Consider the following 25337-nt stretch of genomic DNA (forward strand, 5'->3'; position numbering starts at 1 on the left):
AGCAGAGAAACACAACTGTGGGTTTGCAGCCACAGCTTCCAGCAGCCCTTTATTAACTCAGTGTGGAGCCAATGACTCTTACCCCAAGTTAAAGCAATTATTTGGAAATTATTCCCTCAGACTGTAGGGGGAAAAATAGAGGTTATTGCTCATAGGTCTATCTTCAGCTGTATGTCAAATTTTGATGACTAGAGAATTAAAATTTTATAGCTTAAAAGCAAAGCAAGTCTCAGAAAGGAATGAAGGCTCTCTCTTACCAATAGCTCTGGAGACAGAGAGGCTCCCGTTCACCCTCCAGGCTCCAAACCAGACCACGCAGCCGCCCAGGGCCTCGATTCGCTTCTTCTCATCCTGAACAGCAACACAAGAGAGGTGTGGACAGAGCAGTCAGAGCTGCATCACACACTCAGCACTCCCATCAAGCTCTGGATTTTCACAAACACAGCAGGCCCCATGAGACAAAGGATCTTTGACACAGATCCAAACCAGGGTGAGTGGAACACGCACTGCTGCTCAGAGGGATCCTGGCATGGCAGCGCTCCCCCAGCGCTGTGCCTGTGCTGGACACTGCCCAGGGGTGTTCAGACAGGCCCTGCTCACCTCTCGATCTGGTTTGTGGGGTTTCATCAGTTCCACAGCTTGGCCTCTCCTCACAAGCATGACCTGGGAGTCCCCCAGCCAAGCCACATGCAGCATATTCCCTCGGATGAAAGTCACCACCCCGGTGGTTCCGCAGCGCAGACTCTGGGAAGAAACACATTTCCATTTCAAAGCATTTTCTCACTGAAGTCAGGGACAGAACACGTTGGAACTGCAGCACAGAGCCAGTTCCCAGGGAGGAACAGGCAGTGCTTTCCCTACAGCTATGACTGCTCACCAACAGCTCCTGGGAGCCAAGCTGGCTGAACGAATGTGCCCCATGACATCCCTGCCATGGGACCTGCCTGCCAGGAGCTGGGCACTGCTGGGGCTGCTCCTGCTGCTGGCACACTCACCTGGGTGTTAGTGAAGCCAGGACTGAGCCTGGTGGGCAGGTGAGTGTGGGAAAGGCAGCAGCACCCTTTAGAGGAGAGGGAAGCTGTGAGAAGCAGGAGGTGACATTTTCATGGGATGGACAGAAAGCCACCAGTGGGGAGCAGCGCATGGAGAGCTCTGTGCTGACTCTGCAGTGCCTGCAGCCCCCCTCTGAAAGGCAGGATTTGCAGGTGGATGCTTTCAGAGTGCCTCACCTCCCTGGCTGCCTTCTGCACAAAGCGCTCGTCGGTGACGCGGAAGGCGCGGCACAGAGCCTCGGCCGGGTCGTGCTGGAACATCTCCTGGTGCACCATGTTCACGTGCAGGTGGATGGAGGCATAGATGGCAGCATCCACCCCTCCATGGCCATCAAACACTGCAAAATAAGCTTGTTCTTCTTGGTCCTGCCAGTGGAAACAGAGGGAGGAAAAAACTGAGGTGAAAGCAACACAAACAACTCATTGGATTGTCTGAAGGTTTGAAGTTGGGATTTGTGCTGTCCTCATTAAATGGCAATTAGGAAAACCAAACTCCCTTGACCACCTGCACTTGGAGCAATGGGAAATTTCCACCTTGTTGTTGAATTCTACCTGCAAAGTGCAAGAGATGCCTGCCAGAATCCCCTGTGTAGTGCTCTGTGTTCCTTAGGTCTCATTTCTTACAGCTCAGTCACACAACTCAAATAGGAAGTGCCATTCTCATCAAATTGTGCAGGAGATTTTGTGACTGCAAAAACCACAGAGAGAGAAGAACATCCAATACAGTTTGCATGAAGTCTACCTCATGATTGGAATCCACCAGGGATAAAATGCCAGTACAGTTAAAATATGAAACCAGCCAGCCTCTGCTTTCACTCTTCTTTTTTCCTTACATCTAAAACATATCATCTTAGATGGCTGTGTTTTAAAAAAAAACCTGCATGTGCTCTCTCATCAGAAAATTGTGATTACATTCACAAATCAAATACAGCAAAATCACTCATCCTCAAGGCAGTTTTCTCAGCTTCTCCTCCTCTGTTCAGAGAAACAACGTGGTACCAGGAGACAGCGACTCCTGTGCCTATTCACACACACAACACCAACCCACTGACAGAGCCAATTCAACCTTGACAGCCAGCTCACTGACTGGAATATTTGCACATTGTAATTTTTAGGTAATGGTTCCAACACAAATTGGAATAAGAAAGCTGACAATTGACAGGCAAAGGAAACATCTGCCTCTGTTTGCATTAATATCATTTAAAGGTAAGAATGTGGATGGGGCAGAAGATGGTTATTAAAGTGACAGGGTGTAATAAAGAAGCAATTATGCAGCAATTTGATCCTTAAGGTAAAATTCTTGCCATTTTCTTTTAATTTCCGTTCCTCAGTGTCCAGTTTTATATCTTAAGAGAGTGCAAGAATGAGTGTCTGACCAATGGCCACATCAAGAAATGCATGGAAGGGAAGATAGGCTCACATTTCTAGAACTGTGAGTGAGCTGCACCCCATAGTGCTGTATGCTTTGGGTTTGGTTTGGGATTTTTTACTTAATTGTTACTGTGTGGTGTTGGGAGTGATGGATGAGACAGTAACATGGCTCTGTCTGGAGCAAGAGGAAGAGAGCAGTTTAATGAAACTCAATTCTATATTTATAACAAGGACTGAAGACAAGGAAAAGAACAGTATTGATTGGCCAGGGTAACAACACCCGCTGTCCCAGACTTTCTCACGGATCCAGCAGGTGTTTATCTTCTGTTGTGATCCTTTCTCTTATGTTTACATTAGAGAAAGATCTCTGGCTTGGGAAAGAACCCCAGCTGAGCCTGAGAAAGTTAGACTGGAAAAATCCTCAAAGATTTTTTCCCTGGGCCTGTAACAGCCACACTTAATTTCCTTATTTTGCTTTTTCAAGAGGAAGGGATGAAAAGCAGAGCTTTTCAGAGACGAGCTGTGAGGTGACCAGCTCCACACCAGCTGCCTGCCTGCCTTTCACCTCCTCAGTGGAACATGGCAAGCCTGGTGCAGGAGCTGTGTGTGCCTGTGCTCTGTGCTCACCTCCAGGTTGAAGAGCATGTTGAAGTCGGGGATGCAGACGTGCTTGTCCTCCATCTTCCTGCGCATGTTCTTGATGGCGTGGATGGAGGTCTCGTAGTAGCGGTGGGGCTTGGGCTGCAGGGGGAAATCTTTCACCCAGCTGCTGCAGATCTCGTGCAGTTTGCTGTACACTAAACGGGCCAACTTCACTGTCTCGATCTCTGGGGAAGGCACAAAGCACAAATGAAAGCCTTGAGAGTGTTGTTAAGGCAGAGTTTTCTCCCTTGCATGCATTATAAAACCATTTTAGCCAAGCAGTTGATGTCAGCAGGGAAATTCTGGGCTCTGATGCATGAAAAGAGGAAGCCAAACTCACCATAATCAGCATTCATCAGTAAGCAGCTCATTGTTTGTTTGTCTTTTTAACTTAAACATCCCCCTCTGCCTTTGGGGAACTCATTTGCAGCAGCAGAGAAAATGAAAGGCACAAAAAGTGTTCCCTGGCATGGCCCTGCCCAGGGTGGTGCAGCCACCTCCAAATCCCACCCTCTGTGACAGTGACACACTGGGTTTGGACCAAATTCTCTGTTCTAAACACCATTCCATTGCAGAGCTGAGGCAAGAAAGTGGAAACAATCTGCAGAAATTAGTGGAGTCGTTTTAAGATGTTTTGTGCACTTTCAGCAGTGCACAGGTGCCTTCTTAGCTATTTCCAGATTTCCTATTATTCCCATATTCCTGACAATGGTGTCAGAGAAATCTGTGTGAGCAACAGAGAAAACCATAAAGGCCTCACATTTCAGAAAATGCTGAACTGTCACTCCTGAGAAGCTGTCATTTTAAAATGTGAAAACTCAGGCACTTGACATTTGTTCTGAAATTCAGGAGAGGAAAACAGGAAGTCAGCATCAGAGCTGAACACATCCAAATCTCTTTGTTCATGATCTCTCACCAAAGCCAGGGATCTTCAAAGCTAAACAGCAGCAACCCAGGAGTGCCAATCATGCTGGAGGAGGAGGGGCTCACATGCAGGGAGGAGAGGGGAGAGCTGCAGCATCTCCTGGTTCTCGGGAATTCTGTGAAGAGCCTGAAAGCAGCATGTTCAAATTTCTGTCCTAGGTGTACAGTGAGCAGGGGGCCAAGACCCTCAGGAACAAGATACTGCCCCAGCTCTGTTGATTGTGAGTTGGTTCAACCAAGAGGCATTAAGGTGAAAATACACTGGATAAATAACCAAAAGGAACCTTGGCTCCTTGATCACACAGCTTTAAAACCAAGGGGTGGAAATCAAACAGAAACAGCTGGGTCATCCCAGCACTCCCACAGGGGGATCCTCACCTGTACTGCTCTTGCTGGGGCCACCAGAAATCTCTTTGTGCAGCTGTGGTGGTTTGTAAAGGTTTTCTGAGTTTTTTATCTTCCTCCTAAACCTATCTCACAGCAGCAGAATTTCAAATTGATGAACCAAAACCACTAGATTAATGTATTTAAAGAATGAACATCCAGCCTGAGTGTCCAGGCTGTGTTTTCCAGAGGAAAGCCCCAGGTTCTGCTCTCCCATTTCTCCCCAGGGCAGGGGGGAAGGGAAGGGGGCTCATGGCAGAGCCCTGTGGCTGTGGCACCTCAGCAGGGGGATGGCAGTGAACCCAGTGCCCTGCTGAGATCTCACCACCCTTCCCATGGGACCCTGAGTGGTGGCAGCATCATCAGTAAGTGCTCGTGAGGTTAAACAGGAGAATAATAAAAGAGCACAATACAAACCACCCCCTCACAGCTGGAAATTACTCATCAATTGTTCGTGTGGCTGTGCTGAGCCAGAGCTGACTCAGCTGTCACTGCAGTTGTGTCATGGAGAATTTCATTTCCCTCCTGCTGCTCCCAAATCCCCAAGGTTGGAGCTGCACCACAGAGAGTGGGAAATCCAACTCAGGGGTTGTTGTTCCCAAAAATGACAGGGCAGAATGAGGGCAGGGATCAGATCCTGCTTTTAGTGCTGTATTTTATGAGCTGTGTTGGAAACATGGACAGTGTGACAGCAGGGGTCAGAACCAAGGCCAAATCTGGGAACTCTGGATCTCTTTGGAACTCTCTAGGATCCATCTCCTAGAAGCTGGAACAGCTGGGTGATGGGACATTGGGATTTGCTTTGTGACATCTCCTGGAAATTTGTACCTATGGTTCTGCCTTGCAGCCTCCTCTGGTGGTGCCTTAACTGCCCAACTTGCACGTGATTCTCTTCCTCCACAAACAAACCCCAAACCTAAATGTCCTTAACCTGACCTTTCAAATCAGAAATCCAACATTCAGTTCTCATGGAAAATCTCTCACTCCTCTCCAGTGCAGCTGGAAGAGAAGAGTCATGGCCTGTGACTCAGATATCCAAAAACACAAATATAACAGACCCCTGTTCTTGCAATCCTACAGTTGTGGACTCCAAACAGTTTTCCTTGATTTAAGATTTGCATTCTTCTCTCATGGAGTTTCTCATTTCTTTCCACCAGCACACCAAGAATTGCTTTCACCACTCCTAAGTACAGGACATGATTTGTCACGTTGCAATTCTCAGAGTGAAATGTGCCACTAAAGGAAATTTGAAATAGCTTTTTTTTTTTTTTAATCTTCCAGCAAATTCAAACTTGAGGCAAATCAGGTAAATGTCTCCTTGTATTACACAGAATAAAAATCTTTCTGGGTTTATTTAAAAAGCTGACGTGGAACTGGATATTTCAGCCTGGTTTCACATCCTGCAGCAGCTCAAACAGCATCAGGGCACGGTGAACTCTGAGCATCAAACTTCAAGATGCAGAAATCCCATTTTCACCAGCTGCCACACTTTCCTCTGCTTTCTTCCAAAGCATGAAGATCTCCCTGTCCAGCAGCACAGGGCAGATCTCTCTGCACCCAGCCCAGGACTCCCCTGGAGGGGTCTCCAGGATGGAGCTGCTGCTGCCACTTTGGTTTGGTTTTTTAGGCCAAGCCTTGTCCCTGTGGCTGATGAAGCATTGATGGGGCACAGGGTGGCTGTGGCTGATCCCTGGGAGTGCCCAAGGCCAGGCTGGATGGATCTGGAGCAGCCTGGGACAGTGGAAGGTCCCTGCCCATGGCAGAGAGTGGGATTTGATTTTTAATGTCCCAAACCATTCTGTGATTCTGTCCTTCCATGACACTTGAGCAGATGTTCTGTTTAGGAAAATTATCACTTAGATTATTTGAAATTGCAGGGTTTGCATGAAGCTGTTGCTTTACTCCAGGCCAGAGGATGTTTTGTCTCTCCCTCTCCCCCTAAACCCTCACAATTTAACACTTTACACTGCATCAGCAAAGGGATATTTTATTTCCAAGTACCCTCATTATGACAACAAACTGCATCTGGAGCCCTGTTCTTAGTGCCTGCTGCAGTCTCTCCCCATCTCAATCTATGTTTGCATCTGTGTCTTACAGCCTCAGATATATTTAAATGGCAATTTCTGTAGGTGTGAGGGTTTTGTGATGGGTTTTTTTCCTTTCTTTTTTCCTTTTTTGCTGAATTCTGTAGATACTCTGTGTGGAGGCTTAGTCAACATTTCCTTGGAGACTGTCAAATATTTATGCAAGTTTCAGAGATCTCAATTTGAAATTAATGAAGGCTGCTCAGCCAGAACAATGACAAATCTATTCCATTTACCTGCTCAGCAGGAGGAGGCAGCAATACCTACAGAAAGGGAACCCAGAGCATGTTTTTCTGTTTCTCAGGTTTCCAAGGGCCTCTGGGGAATACAGCAAAATCTTCCTTTTTGAAGAGCCAGATTTATAGAGCCTCCTTATCCCCAGAATAATTGACAGGATTTTTTTTAATCAAAAAAGGAGGGAATGGACAAGGTGGTTTGGGGACTGTGTTTTCAAGATCAAATGACAGAATTTGTGTCAGTACATGTGAGAAACATTGGTCTTTGTTGTAATGAACAACCCAGCCAATTTCCAAGGTTATTTAGGCCAGCAGAGTCCTGAAATGAGTTGGAGTGCACGACCTTGAGCTGGAGGCTGCAAAAATCTTGTCAGCCAATGCAGATAAATGAGGAAAAGGAATTTTCTTCCTTTTAATCACAAAATCTCTTTATACTACCTCTTGCTAAAACCATATAAAAAACTTACAAGCCATAGTAAAAACCACAGTGACTGAAATAATTCAGAATTAAATTATCTCTTCCCACATATATTTGACTTTGCTCCAAGGATGAGGGAGGACAACTGGCACTTGCCAGCAGAACCACATTGTACAAATGTGAGAGAGACGTTCAGGCCCACCAGACACAGCTTCAAAGAGTGATTCCAAAGGTGAGAGAGCTCTGAGTGAGGAGTTAGACCTGTGGGGAGGGGTGGTGAGCTCCCCATGAGCCTTTTCACACCCATCTGGGTGCTCCTGCCCCAGGATGCCAGGCTGGGTTCCCTCTGGCACTTACGGATGATGCCGTCGGCGTTGTCCACGTGCTTGGGCAGGAAATGCGCGGAGAGGTCGCTCTGCAGGACTTCATCTGAGGTTGCTCTGGCTAGAGCAGAGGCCAGGAATGAAGGGCAATTACTGGAAGAGAAAAAGAGAAACCCACAAAGAGATGTTTAGTGTGATTGAGTGAGTGTGTTTTTCAGCAGCAAGACCTCAGACTCACTGATGGGGTTTTGGTGCCCTCTTTCACTCCTGTGTTCCCTCTTTCTTAAATTTTAATGTTTCAGTTCATAACCTCTATTTAAATTCTTTTCAGATCTAGATTTGAACCCTCCAGAGTCTGTCACACAGCTGTACATTTTTTCCATATGTATGGTACAATTTTAACTCAAGATTTGGAGTCAGGGTTGCAGAATTGCTCTGATTTCAAAGTGTCCAGAGCCTCGCTGGGGTTGGGGTTAACCCACAGGGAGCTGATGTGCATAAGGTAAAAAAGGAATGATTTCTACCCAGAGTGAAGTGGCTTTAACTCACTGTAGTTTAATTAAACCTGGTATCCCCCAAGGTTCATTAATCTATAGCAAGCCAAGGCCACTTTAATGTACATTCTCTCTTTCAAGAGGAATTTAATACATCTTCATTTATGTGGAGTTTGCATTTCCCATTGGTCAACCTCAACTTCTCCTGCTGACACAGCCTGAAACTTCCAATTTCCACAGATATTATTGGGGTAGCATTGGAGTATTATTGGGGTAATATTACTGGAGTGTCTTTCCCAAGACATTCCAGTGTCACAGAGAGCCACAGAGCCAATTTCAGTCCAGGACCATCCATCAAGCACAGAATTCCAACTCAGAAATCCAGGGAACAACGAACACAAACACTTCCTTAACCTATTTCTTCTGTTCAACGTATCTATAAACGATTAAAGGATGAGCTTAGCATAAATAGCTTTATCCAGCATTGTTAGGAAGCTCTGGCAGTCACATCACACCTCCTCAGGGCCCCATCCACGCTCAGGTTTTCCCTGGAATTGCCAGCTGGGATTACAGGGTGCTGGGGGAACCAGGAGCCTCAGGGCAGGCACAGCCCAGGCTCTGATCCATTTGTGTCTTGTGCTGATTTTGTGTCTTGTGCTGATTTTGTGTCTTGTGCTGATTTTCTGCTTTCTGCTGATTTTCTGTCTTGTCTTTCCTGTCTCTATTACCTCACAAACAGCAGGTTTTTCATGCAGTGGTGCTGGTTCTGTTCATTTTCCATGAGATTCCCCCAAAAGGAGAGATTGCAATGCCTGGGATAGAAGAATTATTCCAGCAGTCACCAGCAGGGCACCGCAGGAATCTGAGCTTGTTTCCAGTCCAAGGCTTCCCTGACCAGCTCAGTGCTGAAACTCTTCAGAAAAACCAAACTTGTTTTGTGTCTTTTATAAAGAGACCCTCAGGAACATTCTCTGATGGGCAAAGAGGGAACCTGGTTAAGAACTGGAGTGACAACAAAAACAAAAAACTGGCTTTAAAAAGTGACTCAGGACCTAAACAACAAAGAAAAACTATCCCAGAGAGGAGGAATTTCTGCAGTGCCTGGGCCTGGGAGGGGAGGCAGCAATGTCTGTGGATACCCAGAGCCACGAACACTCGTGTGTGAAATTTTAGATTTTGTTTTAGTTGCATTTACAATGAAAGGTGCATTTACAGTGTTTCCCCCCCAGCTCCAAGTGCTGCTCAGTGTCCTCACAGCCAGAGCCAGCAGTTGCACACAGCAGCTCTTTATCCAGCCAAAGGATGCATTTCCATTACAATGCTAAACCTACACAAAGATGTTATTAGATAAATTAGAGGATTTTGAGTACATCCTTCCTGATTCTCTGGCAGCGTAGGTGTGTTTAGAACTCCCACAGTTGCATTGCAGCAGTCCTGGAATAACTCTGGGAAGGTATTAAATCAAGCCTAAAAGTGCTTTGTTTCCATCAATTAGGTTTGAGAAAACCAGTCTGAGGTGGGTTTAATTCAGCCCACATATTATTATGTTACCAGCTTAACACACAACTCCTCTCCATGCTGATAGCATTAAAGTGGGGAGGACTTTCTAAACACCTTCCCTGAGCTGTTCCTCTGTGCTCTAAATCAAATACAAACTCTCCTACTGAAAAACAAAAGAGAGACGGCAAATTTAAAATTCTCATTGCGTGGCAGTTCACCACTGGGGTTTGAGCAACTCAATTTTGAGGGGAAAGGTAGAGAAAATAAATCAGCTGAAGGCTTTCCTTCTGTGTCTGGCCATTCTTTGTCCTAATAATAACAGCTGCTGGCTGAAGAATTAATTGCCCTTGACATGTTGATCACAAAGCTCCTTACGTGGCTGTGCAGGGCTGTGCCATGTGAGCAGGGATGACTTCCCCTTCCTCATTAGCACCACTCAACATTTCCTTCTCTCACTTGGCTCCTCAGAGCACTTTTAGTTGAATTACTTTTCCCTTCAAGGAACAGCAGATTGCACTGGAGGTTTAAAATAGCTGGTGAAGGCAAACTGCTCTGAGGACACTTCATTACTGCTACACCAGGACAAATGAGGATCTCTGGGATCTCTGTTTTCAGCCCCAAGTGAACACTCAGAGCAGCCACACACAGCAATCCAAGGAGGGCAGCTCTCCCCTCTCTTCACAAAACCCAAAAAGTGTCACCAGGATCCCTGGGGACTTGGAGGAGCTGCTGGTGGAACCTGCTGAAATTCTTCTGCCACGTTCTAGATGCTCAGATGTTATTAGTCATGAAGTGTGACAAATTGGAACTGGGAGGGCACGGTCTTGTTTAGCAGAGAGCTGAGCTCAAATGCTTTTGTCTATTCATAGCTGTGCCACTAACTCAGCAGCTGACCTTGGAGGAGTCACTTCACCACCCAGACCTTCATTCCTCATCTGCAAACAAGGAATGAGAATGTCATTTCCCTGGGGAGGAGGAGGAAGGCTGTAGGACTAAATCTGTGTTTGTGAAGTATTCTGGAATTTCTTGCTGAGAGTCCAACTGAAGGGGAAAATACCAAGATGAGAGTGGGAGATATTTTCAACCATAGAAGATTTATATGTTTGAAAGCTTTCCTGGGTATTTCTCACTCTTTTCTCATCCACTGCCTGAAGTGCTGAGTGGAACACAAAGGCAAACAACAGCTCTGGAGAACTCCCAGTGTCATCAACAGCTGCAGGAAAGGGGAAAACCAGCAAAGAGAGACCTCAAGTTCTTAAAAACTTGTACTTCTGGAGCATTAGCACTGCTGATGGGAAAGGGATGAAAATCCCCAGCCCTGTCTGGTCTGGGGGAGCTGATGAGGCACCACTAACCCAAACAAAGCAGGGAAAATGGACCAAAATGAACTGGGGCTTTCAAGAGGCAAACAGGGCAGTAAATCACAAAATGTACAGTGCTGCTGTTACCTCAGGAATCCCCTGACACCACAGAACAGCAATTGTTTTAGTTAGAATGAGGAATGATTTAAATAGAAATGCTGTTCAGCCTGCTGAAACACAAAACAAATCCACAGGCAAACAGGATAAAGCTCATATTTGGTTTCACCCAGCAATCCAAGACCAAAAACATGACCTGAAAAGAGCCAAGTACAGCACATTCCCTAAAGGCCTGTAATTTACTGTGGTGGTAAAAGACTTTGTAGGGATGACAAATTACCTGTACCCTTTCCAAAAGACATTCCACCAGGGATGCACTTTGGGAAACACTGCTGCTCATGTGGTCTGTTGCAAGCTCTTGTTAGAAAGCAACTTTTGCCAGATTCACTTTAAGAAAAACCTCATTTGTCCCCAGCCTGTATTTACAAAACACTCCAAAGTCTCATGAGACTTCTTCCAGATGGAGTTTGGATACAGGCTGGAAGCTCTTTGAAGAAGCCTTTAAAGTCTTTATTATTGAAATCCCCATGCTGTGAAGTGCAGCAGAAATGAGCAGAGAATTCTTTGGGAAGCTCCTTGGGCTGTTTCCCCAGCCCTGCTTCCTCCACCTCCAGTTTCTGTGGCCATCCAGAGAGACTTGGAGCCAGCTGAGGGCTCCTGTTTGTTTCCAGACTGCTCCAGGTCACTCAGGACTCAGAGGGGAATATTCTGTGAAGCATTCCAAGGCCCTGAGATGATTATGGATGCATCCTCTGGATCTGCCAAGCAGATTCTATTTCCAGCTCCCATCTCTGCAGGTTCTCCTCACTCCCAGAGCATCTCTGTGACCTGTGCTGTTCCACTGCTCTGCACAGCTGCTGGAAGTTTGGATGCTTATTTAAAGCCTGGTCACGGTGGACAAATGGAGAATTATTTTTTTTTTTCCCCTAACACATGGTGAAACCCTGCACTAGATTTATCTGCTGCAGTGAGTTACTAAAAAAAAACCTGGCGTGCACACACACACATCCACAAAGAAACAAACAGAAAAAACAATGCACCTTTTAAAAGCTTGCATAACCAAAGCTCCTTGAGAAGTCATTTGAGCTGGCAGTGGTGAGACAGTAAAGATGCTTGATAAATCTGTTTGAAGGAGCTGCAAACATGCTACCCAAGGAAGCTGCTATCTATAGGCTCCCAGAGACAGCTGCCTGCTCACATCCCCAGCCAGCCTGTCCTTGTGCTGACAGTTGTAAGCAACAGAAATATAATACACAAGCAGTGCAAAAAGACACTGCTTCAGATACATTCATCATGCCTGTGTCTGTGCAGGCACTGCATTCACTAAATATTTAACCTCCTGCATTCTGTTTTCTAGACCAGTTTTACAGAGATGTGTTCCTGTAGCTGTTTGTTTTAACTGGATGTGAGGAAATAACCCAGCCAGAGGTGCCACCTCTGCCACAGCTGGATTGAGATGCTTCACCAGGGGGAACCCCTGGCTTTTCACAAACTGCTCTCAGCACATGGATTAGCTCAGAGCTCTGATGCAGCTTGTGCTACATGGCAGGTCAGTGTTCCCTTCTCCAGAGGGTGGAGTGCACGTGGCAGTGCATAAAGCCACCAAAACGTGAGCAAGACAAAATAAAAAGGTCACCTTTGTCTCTTTGATGAGGTACAATGTCATGAAGGGCAGTGTGTAGCTAAAATATAAATGCTTGCTGCCCACAAACCACTCAAGCATTTGTGATTTAATGACTGTCAATAAAATAGCACTGACACCACAGGGGTGAACTGTGAAGAATCCAAACCACACAAAGCAGCTTCTCCCCAGCTCCTGGCTGGATAAATTGCCTGGGTATTATCTTTGAAACCAAATTCTATTATTTCTCTCACTCATCCTCCCAGCGTGGCAGTTCTGAGGTTACTCATATTCCAATCTCTGGGGCTGATGCTGTGGCTGCTTTTAAAATGACAGAAATCATCTCCTGTGACCCAACAGCCCCTAAAAACCCAGCATGGATCTGCCAGGAGCTGCAAGCCAAATAACTGCAAGAAATTGAATTCCCAGAAGTGACTGTGGGATGGTTTTCTTCATTACAGCAAAGAGCTGGGATACAAAGTTTGCTGTTGGAAATCATATCCCAGCACTTCACAGCCAGATTATATCCCTGTTATTAAAAGAAAAGGAAACCTGGAATTTGAAGGAATGCAGAGAAAAATGGACCACAATCCATGAACCAAGATGTTGAGGATGTATCTGTATAGACTCTCCTCCATTAAATCAGAATATTTTCTGCCTGAAGAGTAAGATTTTAAGGCACTGGATAGTTTTAGAATAAAATCTTAATTGCTGCTATAAAATGCACTTTACAAAATTAAAAAAATATTATTATAAAACTTGTTTGATGGGCATTGATTGTGCAGCTTAGATCTTTAGTATTCAGCTTTGCAACTGCAAACACACAGTGAAAATAAATCTGTGTTTACCCTATCATTAATTCATCAAAATAAAGGTAATGTATTGATATTAGCCACTCATGTGGCTTGCAGGGGTTTGTACTGAGATGAAAGATTTTGGTGTTGTTTTGCAAGGATTATCCTGCATGTTCACACAGCACATTCTCTGCTCAGGGTGTCCAGAGTCCTCCAAAATCCTCCCAGTGCCCGCCTGGCACCGCTGGGAATGGAACAGGGACAAAACCCCATCAGTGCCAGGTGCTGCTCCTGGAGAAGGAAATTTCTTCACTGGAAACCCAATGTCAGCAGCAGGTCCCTCACACTGAGTTTCCTTGCCAGAGCAAAGCCTGTTTAAAAGCTCCACAGGACATTAAAAATGTCATTGATTTTCCTCTCTTTGGTGCTCAGTCAGTTCAAAAGTCAGCATAATTCAATATCTTTCTCCTGCTTCCATTAGCAAAGAAAGGAATCCATGCTTCAATCTATGCTGCCTTATTGGAAAAAGTAATTTAATTTTACATCTGAAAGTGTGCCAACATCAGCATAAAAGCGTACACTGTATACATCAGATTTAATTTATGAATTCTGCATTTTGTCAAGCCAGAATGAGATGCTGTCTAAAATCAATGAGAGTGTCCAAGCTCACTCTGAAGGTACTTATATATATTCTTATTATTTCAGATATTTTATGTCCTAGCTGGAGTTTTTGATGATTTCTCTCCTTGCTATAAAATATTAATGACACACTCTCTAGAAAAGTTTGTGTTGCAGAAAACTTGCAGAGGAGTTCAGGCACATCCTTTACTTGCCACTGATTCATGCCCTAATTTTTTCTCTCTGTTATAAATAAACTTCCACTGATACTTCCCTTAAGTGGAAAGGATATTCCATACAGATCTGATGTGTCCAGAAATACAAGTTAAATAAGAATCCCCTAACACAGAGCCTCTGTTTTATCAGAGATCAGATTAACACAAAAGGAAAATGCATTTTGCTGTTACAGCTAATGACTTAATTTCAAATAAATGAAATAAAATGCTCCCCAGCAGCACATGCCCTGCTCTCTCCTGCAGATCAGCATTAAAACAAACGAATGTTAAATGATTTCTTTAAAAAGGGGAGAAGGTGGTGCCTGTTCAAATGCTCAGTAACACCCCCTGAGCCAGGCCCCAAACCACGCTCCTGCTGGAACATTTATCATCATGTAACTGAGAAAAAAAATCAGAGCTGCAGGCCAGGATTTCCAAATGACATTTGATCACTTAACTTCTTTCAAGCCATTGAACAAATATCAAATATAAAGGCAAAACACACCCCAGAAGATTTATGGCCACTGAGTCAGCAGCGAATGTTCCCTCGCTGCCTTCTCACTGCTGTGCCTTGCACTTCATCACACAAATGGCTTGGCTGTTTATGCCAGATGTAAGATTAGATAATTACTCATCCAAGTCCTGCATGTCAACTCTTTTTGGTGATAAAAAATTTATTCCAAATGCCCCATTTGTAATCAGTTCTGGTGCTGTGCAGGGCTGCACCTGGGGCTGTGATTCTGTGCAGGAACTCTCTGTGTTTGTGCTGTACCAGTGCCTGATGTCAGGAATTCTGTGCCTGCAGAACAGGGACAATGCCATTGACCTCTGGAAAGCAATTTCAAAGCCAATGATGAAGTGCCAGATATTATTAATTAAGCCTAAAGTGGGGATGGAGCAAGAGAACAGCAATTGGCTTGCACAGATTCCCAGAAAATCCTGCTGCCCTTGTGCATGACATGCAAGAGAAACAAATTAAAGCAAACATGAAAAAAACAATGCAGTGCTTTTAAAAATAATTTTACAGGCAGATGTGTAACTACAGGCAGACTCAAAGATTACACAGTGGGGCACATGAAAGATTTGATTGGAAGCTCAAGCTGACAATTACTGACATTGATGCCCACAGAACAAGATGCTGGAGGGATGAAAGGGCTCTGTGATTGGGGTGAGTGCTCTTTTAAAGGAAAAACCCTTTAGTTACTCAGGAAGATCCCATCCTAATTCCCACTGTCACTTGTCCTTTGCAGAATTGCAAAGGATAATGGCACGTTTAGGAGTTTAGGCTTTTTCTTTAAAGGATAATCAAAATGTTTTAGCTATTCTGTTTCACATTAAAGTCCCTAATGCATTCTGTTCTACTGAGCCACATAGTTATTTCAGTCATTCTTAATAAATAACAGTTGCCAGTAGTAGTTAAGCCAACAGATCTGAATTATTTATAGTGTTGAGGAACAGAACAGCAGATAAAATACATTAGGGCTTTGGGTGGTTCTGGCCTGAACGACACCATGGCAGCCTTTAGATGTTTTTCACCAGGCTGTAAAATATTCTGTTTCCAATCCTGCTTGAAAAGATTTCCTAAAGAGGCAACAGCCAAACCTCCAGCCATCCATCTTCAATGATCACAGTCATGAACAGCAGGTGAGAGACTCTCCCAAACACAGCACAAAGTTTGGTTTCATTGGGCAGGTTAAATGGCAACTTGGGATGAACCCTAAATTATTATAGATAAGCAGAACTTATGTATTTACATATTAATTAGCATGGCTCTAAACTTTCCAGTAAATTATTTAAAAGCACCTCACAGTGTTGAACTCAAATGTTTCTCTTCTCCCTTTACCTATAATCCACCCTCCCTTCAGCTGGAAAAATGCAAAGTGCAAATCCAACTTCACATTCCAGGCTGCAGCATGGAATTCCCAGCTCCTGTCTCTCCTTTTTAAGAAGCCACATCATGAAACATTGAACACACAAAAACCAACAGGGACAGAAATTATCTTGACATTAACTTGACAAATTATGTTGCACACAGATGTTGAGTTTAATGCTCTTTGTAGCTTCAAAAATTCATTCCAATACCTGTCCTGATGGGTGGAAATTTGTGGGAATATCTGGTTTTCCCACTTTGTGCTGCCATCACAGGGGGCTGCACCAGTGGGAAATTCACTGTACAATCAATTCACAGGGAGAGTTGTGCCCACAGGTGCCAAGGAGAGATTTACACTCAGCTGCTGCAGGGAGAAGAACTGGGGGAGTAGTTGTAGCAACATAAGCTTCAACCAAAGAGTTTTCCTTTTATAGCTCACCTTCCACTTCCTATGTGGATCTATTTACAGCAGGACATGCTGCAAATTGTAGCATCTCTAAAGAGTAAAAAGAATTTAAACAGAACAGAAAAAAAAAAAAAAAAGAGGAGAAAATCTGGAGAGGTAAAAACCCAACCAAACTTCCTTGTGTCAAATATTAATGAAAATAGAGGAGGAATAACACTTGGAGGCTGTGTGGGTTATTAAGGAAGGGGCTCCATGAGATTTTCTGTAGAATGAGCATCCCAGGGAGGGACAGGCTCAGGGACAGCAGCTCTGCTCCTCCCTGCTCCCCTCCCTTGGCTCAGCTCCCTCCTCTCTCCATTCTGAGGTTTATTGAGGATCTGCACTCTGAATTTACCGAGGTGGGGAAGATTCTGGGAGGTCCAAAGCTGAGGAATGGGGCTGAGCAGGTCCTGAGCCCCTGGAACAGAGCCTGCCTGCAGTGCACAGCTAAATTTAGCTCTTCTTGCTCACAAAGGAATTGATTCCCAACAAGCTGGGGATGTTTCAAACAACTCTGCAGTGCTGTGGTCTCTCTCCTGTCCTAGAAGATACAGAGATTTACTTCAAACTTGGAGGATACATCTTAGAATTATTCCCAGTCCCATTTAGAAACAGAACTGTGCAGATATTCCAATCACTGTTATATGGTCAAAAAAAAACAATAAAAGAGCTGTGATGTTTTATAGCTGTGGCATTACAAATCTCACCAGATCATGGACATTGGTTCTCTACTGTGGACTTTTCAATACTTCACAAATTCTCCCTCACAAACTCTGCCTATTCACCAAAATCTGGGGCTTTGTTTTTGCAGCACAATCAGTCTTTAAGCCTTATTTGTTGCATTTGATTTTCTATGAGATGAACACATTCAAATCATTCATTTCAGAGGTGACAACGCTGCTCATGTAAGAATTACCCAACAGCTCCGCTTCCCCTCTCCCCCTCCACAAAGAAGATTGCCAACTTTTCCCCTAAGCTCATTATCAAACCTGTGATCTCTTCAGAAGAGCCACAAGCTCTAAATATAAGAAAGGTTGTGTTACATAATACCCTGAGCAAGGAGGCAGCAACCACAGCCTGGGGACAACATGAGTGGAAAAGAGAGGAAAATCTTGGCCTTGGTCTGTCCTGTGCAGAACATGGAATGAGGTGAAAATGTGAGGGTTTATCTCTGTGCAAGATAAACAAATGCAAACAGGTGACATTATGTGGAAGTTGATTGGGGATGTGGCAGAAATTTACTGAGATCTGAGGAAATCTTCCTCAAACACGAGGAGGATTTGTTGGAGGCTGCCTGGACCCAGACTGTAAACAATGCAGTGGTGGGGACTGACTCAGCCCATGATGAGGAGCTCAAAGCTGCTTCCAATGGAGCAGAGTCACAGCTCTAATCAGCACTTAAGAGAGTTCCTCAGGAGCCACACTATCAATTACCCTGCTAATACATATTCAGGGAGGCAGGGATAGCAGACACAGAGAATACCAAATCAAAACATTAATAAAAAATAAGGAACCTTTGGAGACAAATGATTATCTTCTATGTCTACAGTGCTTTGTGCGTTCCCAAAGGATTTAGAATCTAAAAATAAATGATTACTTCTACCAGCACTGACATCCAAGCTACCTTGGATAAAAAGCAGCAAATTGCTAACCATGGATAGCAACACTACACAACTGTTTTGAACAAACAGCAAGAAATGGACCATGCTGGAAAGAACAGCAGGACTCTACACAGAAATTGAGGCTAAAATGGAATCAGAATAATGTGAATATCACCTTGATTTTCTATACCTGTGATGGGATAAAAATGAGAACTGTCTGCCTGGATGTCTCATCCTCAAACTCCATCATCCTTCTGTCACCATTCTTTAGCACCATGCTGAGACACTGCCTTGAAGGAAAATACTCAACATCTGCAGCAGAAATACATTTATATATGTATGTACACACACATATGTGTTTAAATATGGGCAATCACCACAGGTTCTTTGGGAAAAGAAAGAGAAAATATTCCTAGAACAGATAGAAGATCCCAGGTCACAAAAAAACCATGTAGCTAACCCAGAAATCACTAAAACCCTGGGCCAAGTAACGTTTTGAAAATAAATTCAATCAATTCAGTCCCCAAAACACACACTGGTGAAGATATTGGTAGATAAAATAATCTAATAATGATTAAAAAAAAAAACCCAAAACCTCTGCAAGGCACAGTTCTGGACTAAAGGCAGCAGTAAATTAGAATAGTAATTACATAAGCACAAAAGAGCAAGTCTAGGAGAAGGAAATCAAGGAAAGATGAAATACAAGTAGGTTTTCTTAGTTGGAACAGAGATTTCTGTGAAAGAGTTTAGAGAAGAGTCAGGAAAGTGCAAGAAATTTTAAGTGTCAACAAAGCACCAAATATTAAATATAAATAAATAAGAAAATAAATAAATCAGTATTTCAAATTGACGCTGGAAATTGCGATGAGTGATTTTTGCTGGGTTTATCTGTAAAACGCTGCTAATAACACACAACTGGATCTATCAGAGCTCAGGCAGGCAGCACCCACACTCCCCAAGGGCACAGAGTTTGCAAATCCAGCTGCAGGTGCTGCACGAGGCTTTAACGAGGCACGGAGGGGACACGACTGAGAGGGGTTAGATTGAAAATAATAGAGCAAGGCAAAAAGAGAGATTAGGAGCAGCAGCTGAGCTGGGAGATAACACAGCAGAAGTTGGTGTTAAAGCAGGATTTGAGCTCTAATAAGGCAGCAGTGGTAAATTGGAAGATGTAACATGATAGGAGGCTGAGCTGCCGGGGCTGGGGCTGACAAATGACACCTCTGCCTGCAAATCATTTAATCCCTGCACACCCATCCATCCAGGAGTCAAAGAGCTTCATTGCCTGAAAACTTTGGAAGAGTACGATGAAATTTCATTTATTAATATCTGAAAACTATGCTTTAATCCTCAGATAGAAGGTGCTGGGGAAGGACAAGGTATTTATGAAGTTGCCATTACCTCATAAAATATTTTTGTATTTCCTTGAGGAAATACTCTGTCCTGTTTCAGCTCATGATTCCACAGCATCTCTTGACTTGTAGATGTTCAAAAACAATAATGGACTGATGGTAAAATGCTCATCTTTATCCAAACTTGGTGTTTCCTAATATTTAATGTGTTTTTTTGTGATCAGGGCTGGTTATGTCAGCAGCAGCCACCCCACATCTTTGCTGAAATCATGTATTTGATTTGTAGATTTTTAGTAGTACCAAAGACAGGGAGAAAATCACTTCATTCCCAAAGAAACTCAGCAAGGCTGGAGCCTGAACTCTGATTTGTTTTCATCTGGCTGAGATGGCAGCAAAGGAGAATGCTCACAACAAAATAGAGACATAAGAATGCACCAAAGAAAATACAAAGTGATGCCCACAGGAGTGGGACTGAGCTCCTGGGCACTCAGAGCCAGCCTGTGGCAGCAGGGCTGAGAAATCCAATTAGGGGAACTTCCCAGCCCCCTGGCTCCAGCTGGATATTAATTCTGGATATTCAGAACTTGCCAAGAACAGTTGCACAGATCCTCCTGAGCCTTGAGCTCTGAGTCACCAGCAGGGAAAGGGAAAGGGAGCTTCATTCAGACACCCCAGAAGGGGAAATTATCTGGTTTTTTTTAAGGTCTCAGGTAGCCCTTGAGGGATTCCATTATTAATTTATTTATTGTTGCATTTCTCACATCTCTTTTTAATGAAAATGTCATTAATCTTCACAGGGATCAATCATGAGGGAAGGAGGTTTCTATGTTTGATGGAGAACTTTGAATCTCTGGTGCTCTCCCCACTCCTGCAGGAATGGCTTAAAGGAATAAAGAGATATTCCTTTAGTGTTCTTCCCCCTGCAAAATGTATTGCCCCAATCTACCTAGCAAGGGAACTGGAAAAACTTGTAAGAAATATTAGCATTTATAGCATTTATTAGCATTTATAGCCATTTCTTAAATCCAGATCTCATCTTGCCAGGAAGAAAATATCCATTTTGATAGCAAGTTTTATTTAGGCTGGGAAAGGAATATATGTGGCCCTTTTAGTACATATGTTCAGTTTAATGTGATGTCAGTTGAAAACAAAAGTGAATATTACTGATTTTAACACCTCAGTGATCAAAGCTCTTCTCTGACGCAGGGAACAAGAAAAATTAGCAGGGAAAAGAACAGAGGACATGAAAAATTTGCAGGGAAAAGAACAATAAAGTACAATAAGACACGTCTGAGTAACTGCTCAGGTTCTGATATCTGCAAAACCTGACCAAGAGAGAAAGAAAGGAAAAGAAAAGAAGGAAAAAATTAATGGAATGATTGAGATTAATTTGAGTGCTTGCTGCTGCAATAATTAAAGACTTCTTTCTTATCATGTGAATGTCTCAGGCATCCCATTCAGGAGGGAGATTGACATGCTGATATATTTTACTTCCAAGGTAAAATGGATTTCTCTTCCATTGCAGGAATATATTGAAGGAAAATAGTGCAGAAGACTGATAAGAGCAAGAAACAGTGAATAACATTTAGTCAGGACTGCAAAGAATTCTGCATCCTGAATCCACCTTTGATAAAGGAGCAGCAGGGGTTGGACTTTTCTCCTCTCTGTTTTTTCCAGGGATCTTTTCACCCTCCCACAGCCCAGCCCTTGCCCACACAATTCAAACAAACTCCTCTGGTTCCAAGGATGACAATGAACACAGATCTCCCAATATTTTCCTTGCACTTCCTTCCAGGTGGAACTCTTTCCTCCAAAAGGGATTGTTGTGAAATGAAGGTGCAGAAAAAGACAGGAAATGTGAAATGGCCAGGAAATAGGGGAAATTAGAGGAATAAACCCCCTGACTCTACTCCAGGTTGTTCCAATAATCAGCCTGAATCTATTTCCTTCAAAGTCTCCCAATTGGAATAAAATGCCTGCTGAAATATCACGTTCTTTAAAATCTAAAGCAGCAACCAATTTAAAAAAAAAAAAAAAAAGAAAGTAAACCTCCAGATTTCTCACTCCATGTATTTAATATGAGGTTGTTTCCTGATGAAACCCTGAGTAAGTGGGAGTACTCAGGGAGACACTTGGATTTACATAAATTTGAGAGAGAAAAATGCTGTTAGAGTAAGTCCATGGCATGGTTGGGATTGAGTCTTCCAGCAGAAATTACTCCAGGCTGCACACAGACACAGTGTTGAGTCTCAGGCAAAATTCATAACTAACTTCAGAGTATGTCCCTAAATTCAATCATTGCCCTCCCCTTTACAACATTAGCACAATATTTACAGGTTATTCATGCACAATATGCCAACTCTAAGTTCTTATTTTACCTTGCTTTTAAGTCCATTTTATCATTGCCACATAAATTTTAAATATGACTCCATGCCATTCGTGATAATTTGATTTTTGCCCTTTTAAAAGGAACAGTACACATATCACAGCAACATTCAGCAGTTAATATAATTTAATGCAAAACTACACACAATATTCAAAATGGATAGTGGAATTCATTTAGGAGTTCTGCTAGACTCAACCTGATATATTGCATCATCATACTGTGGAATAGGCAATAACTTAGGATTTTTTCTTTGTAATGGCCAGTAAATTCAAATTCTAATAATTCTTCTACAAGAAATTCATCTGCTAAAGACCCAAGTGAAGCATGAGCCACTCACCAGAAACACTGAGCTTCTCAGCTTGGCAAATGCAGAAGAGATTTAAAAGAATCATCCATTTGCTTCTTTGGCACAAAAATCCCAACATTCCATGAACAATTTCTGAGAGATCCATGATGGAAAAAGCAAGGAGCACACCCAGCAATGCCTGGTGGAGAATTTACCAAAAGGACAGAGAGAAAGTGGTAGAACCAAAACCAAAAGTTCACCACAATTCTCATGACTCCTGGGCAAGGCGTTTTCTTCCAGCCACTCTTATATTTTTTTTTTCTGGTTACAATTTAATTTCCCTTTGAGGGAACAACAAAAAAACCCCAAACCCCATTCAGATTTGAAAAGGGATGTGTGAGATGGATGGAGGAAGGCTTTGGAGGCTGCAGTAAAAAAACAGCAGATGGCTGAGGAGTGACTGCACGCCCCAGTTCACTCCTGGGGCCCTGCTCCTGTTCTGACTGCAGTGATGCCAGCAGAGCAAAACCCCAGTGAATTCCAGCCTCAGGATCCCAGACAGCAGAGCAAAACCCCAGTGAATTCCAGCCCCAGGATCCCAGAGAGGAGAGCAAAACCCCCAGTGAATCCAGCCCCAGGATCACAGACAGGAGAGCAGAGGTCCCAGTGAATTCCAGCCCCAGAATTCCAGATTGTCCCAGATTGTCCTACAAGTGCTGGACAGGAGAGAAGAGTCCCAGTGAATTCCAGCCCCAGGATCCCAGACAGGAGAGCAGAGCCCCAGTGAATTCCAGCCCCAGGATCCCAGATGGGAGAGCAGAGCCCCAGTGAATTCCAGCCCCAGGATCCCAGATGGGAGAGCAAAACCCCCAGTGAATCCAGCCCCAGGATCACAGACAGGAGAGCAGAGCCCCAGTGAATTCCAGCCCCAGGATCTCAGAGAGGAGAGCAAAACCCCAGTGAATTCCAGCCCCAGGATCCCAGACAGGAGAGCAAAATCCCCAGTGAATTCCAGCCCCAGAATTCCAGATTGTCCCAGATTGTCCTACAAGTGCTGGACAGGAGAGCAGAGCCCCAGTGAATTCCAGCCCCAGGATCCCAGACAGCAGAGCAAAACCCCCAGTGAATTCCAGCCCCAGGATCCCAGATGGGAGAGCAAAACCCCCAGTGAATCCAGCCCCAGGATCACAGATGGGAGAGCAAAACCCCCAGTGAATTCCAGCCCCAGGATCACAGACAGGAGAGCAGAGCTCCCAGTGAATTCCAGCCCCAGAATTCCAGATTTTCCCAGATTGTCCTACAAGTGCTGGACAGGAGAGCAAAACCCCAGTGAATTCCAGCCCTGGGATCCCAGACAGGAGAGCAAAACCCTCAGTGAATTCCAGCCCCAGGATCCCAGATTTTCCCATGAATGCTGGACAGGAGAAGCCTTGCCCAGGCTGTGCTTCCTCACCAAAAGTCTCCTCAAGCTGCAGCTACATCCTACAGGGTTCAAGGATAATGTCTATTTGCTGATCTGCTGTTCTCCATCCAAATTACTACAGCTGCAATGAAGTTTTTTTATAAATGCAAATCAGAGAGCAGTGAGAAGGATCAAAAGTTTAGAAAATGTTGCCTATGAATAAATGATGAGTGAGGAAATACCAAAATTCACACACAGAGCAACGAGGCTGAGGAAGATTTGGGATTGTTTCCTGTGCTAATGAGGGGGGATAAACATGACTGAAAAATTAACAGGAGGGGTCCAGACTGGGCAGTAGGAAAACTTTCCACCTGTGGCTCCCATCAGCAAGAACTGGAATAGCCTTGCAGAAAGAGGCTGTGGGATCTCCACTGCCAGGATTTGAGGTGAGGTCAGGAAAGGAGCTCCCAGGATGGGATTAGATTTAGTGAGTTCTACCTTGAGTAGAAACATGGACTCAATGACCTCCTGAGCTGCTTTTCAGCCCTATTTTCTATGGTTTTTCTATTCTATTAAAAACATGTGAAATTTCCCTTAGCTCTCTTCCTTAAAGGAAGGAGGGTAATTCAAGAGACACGGGATCTCCAGAGCATAGTCCTTAATTAATTACCCTGCTAAGGTAACCTGCAGTCACATTGTGCAGTGTGCTGTGTGTGCCCCTCCAGCTCCTGCCCTACATTCCCCTCTCTTCTCCCTCTCACAAAGAGAGTGATGTGGCCTAACTCTGGGAAATCAATGGGAATTGAGGTGACTAATTAGGAATTGTAATCAGGCCCTTAATCCAAGGCAACAGAAAGATGTGCCTTCGGAATCCGATTAGCTGCTTAATAATTCAAAACAGGCACCCAATAATGTATTGAGTGCTGGGAAAAGGCATCTTCTTCTGAGGCCCAGATCTCAGTTTCCTCTGGACTTCCAAGGAAAGAGAAGCCAACCCTCAGCCAAAGCAGAATCCACATTGGAATCTACGTTGGATGTAACATTTTGGGGTTCTCAGTCAGGGCTGCTCATTTGTGGCTGTAAAATGCCCCAGGACTGAAGAATCAGCTCTTCTGTTTGTAAGGAAAGATTCTGTAATGGTTTCAGTTCTTCTAAGATTTCTCTGCCCCATAAATCATTTTTTAGGTAGGCAGATCTTTGGGTGCATTACTGACAACAGCCTCTGCTGCTGAGAATCAGAACTGAGACTTAATTACTGCACCTTTCAGTGAGGATTTCATTTTATTTTTGTTCTTTCTGCTGCAAATGCCCATGAATCAGAGGGTCACTTTAAGCACAGAATTCAATTTAATTATACTCAAAGGCATTTTTATCATTAAACAGGTCAACTTATTAAAAAAATATCTTGATTATGAATAATGGAAAGCCTGGCAGGCAATCCAGGAGAGTTTCACTCTGAAAGCTCCCACATCCATTTGTTTAGATTTGTTTACTAAGCACTGGGCAAGGTCCCACAGAATGAACACGACAGCATTAACTGGAACTGCATTCAATATTTAACTGGAAGTAGATTTTAATGCTTATTTATCGATTCTTTTTTAATGTGAATTTTATAAACTGGGCTATTAATTTCTAATAAAAGCAGAGGATGAGAAAAGTGACTGAGAATATAACACTGAACTGGGTCTGGTAAAATCCTTGCCAGAGTGATTCCATAGGACTGGAGCCTTGCTCAGGTAGGACATGTTTTAATTACATGCCAGCAGGATGTCTCTGATGGACTATCCTCATGTGAACCAGATCTAAATAGAAAAATCCATCCTGTTCATGAAAGCCTTGATGTGCAACGTGGAAGAGAGTAAACATTCTGGAGAAAAACCATTCTGGATAGGAGGGAACAG

General features: G+C 43.8%; 1 protein-coding gene across 1 annotated transcript in view; it reads right to left on the minus strand.

The window, feature by feature from the left end:
• Positions 1–25337, minus strand: part of PPM1E (protein phosphatase, Mg2+/Mn2+ dependent 1E) — a 59756-nt gene that overhangs the window by 5035 nt on the left and 29384 nt on the right. The window contains exons 2-6 of the mRNA XM_033077930.2: positions 7469–7587; positions 3051–3250; positions 1230–1418; positions 601–744; positions 258–351 (exon numbers count right to left, since the gene is read on the minus strand). Coding sequence (XP_032933821.1) covers positions 258–351; positions 601–744; positions 1230–1418; positions 3051–3250; positions 7469–7587 — 746 coding nt within the window. The remainder of the gene's footprint in view (positions 1–257; positions 352–600; positions 745–1229; positions 1419–3050; positions 3251–7468; positions 7588–25337) is intronic.

Source organism: Catharus ustulatus, chromosome 22, assembly GCF_009819885.2.
Source record: "Catharus ustulatus isolate bCatUst1 chromosome 22, bCatUst1.pri.v2, whole genome shotgun sequence".
Classification (NCBI taxonomy): domain Eukaryota; kingdom Metazoa; phylum Chordata; class Aves; order Passeriformes; family Turdidae; genus Catharus; species Catharus ustulatus.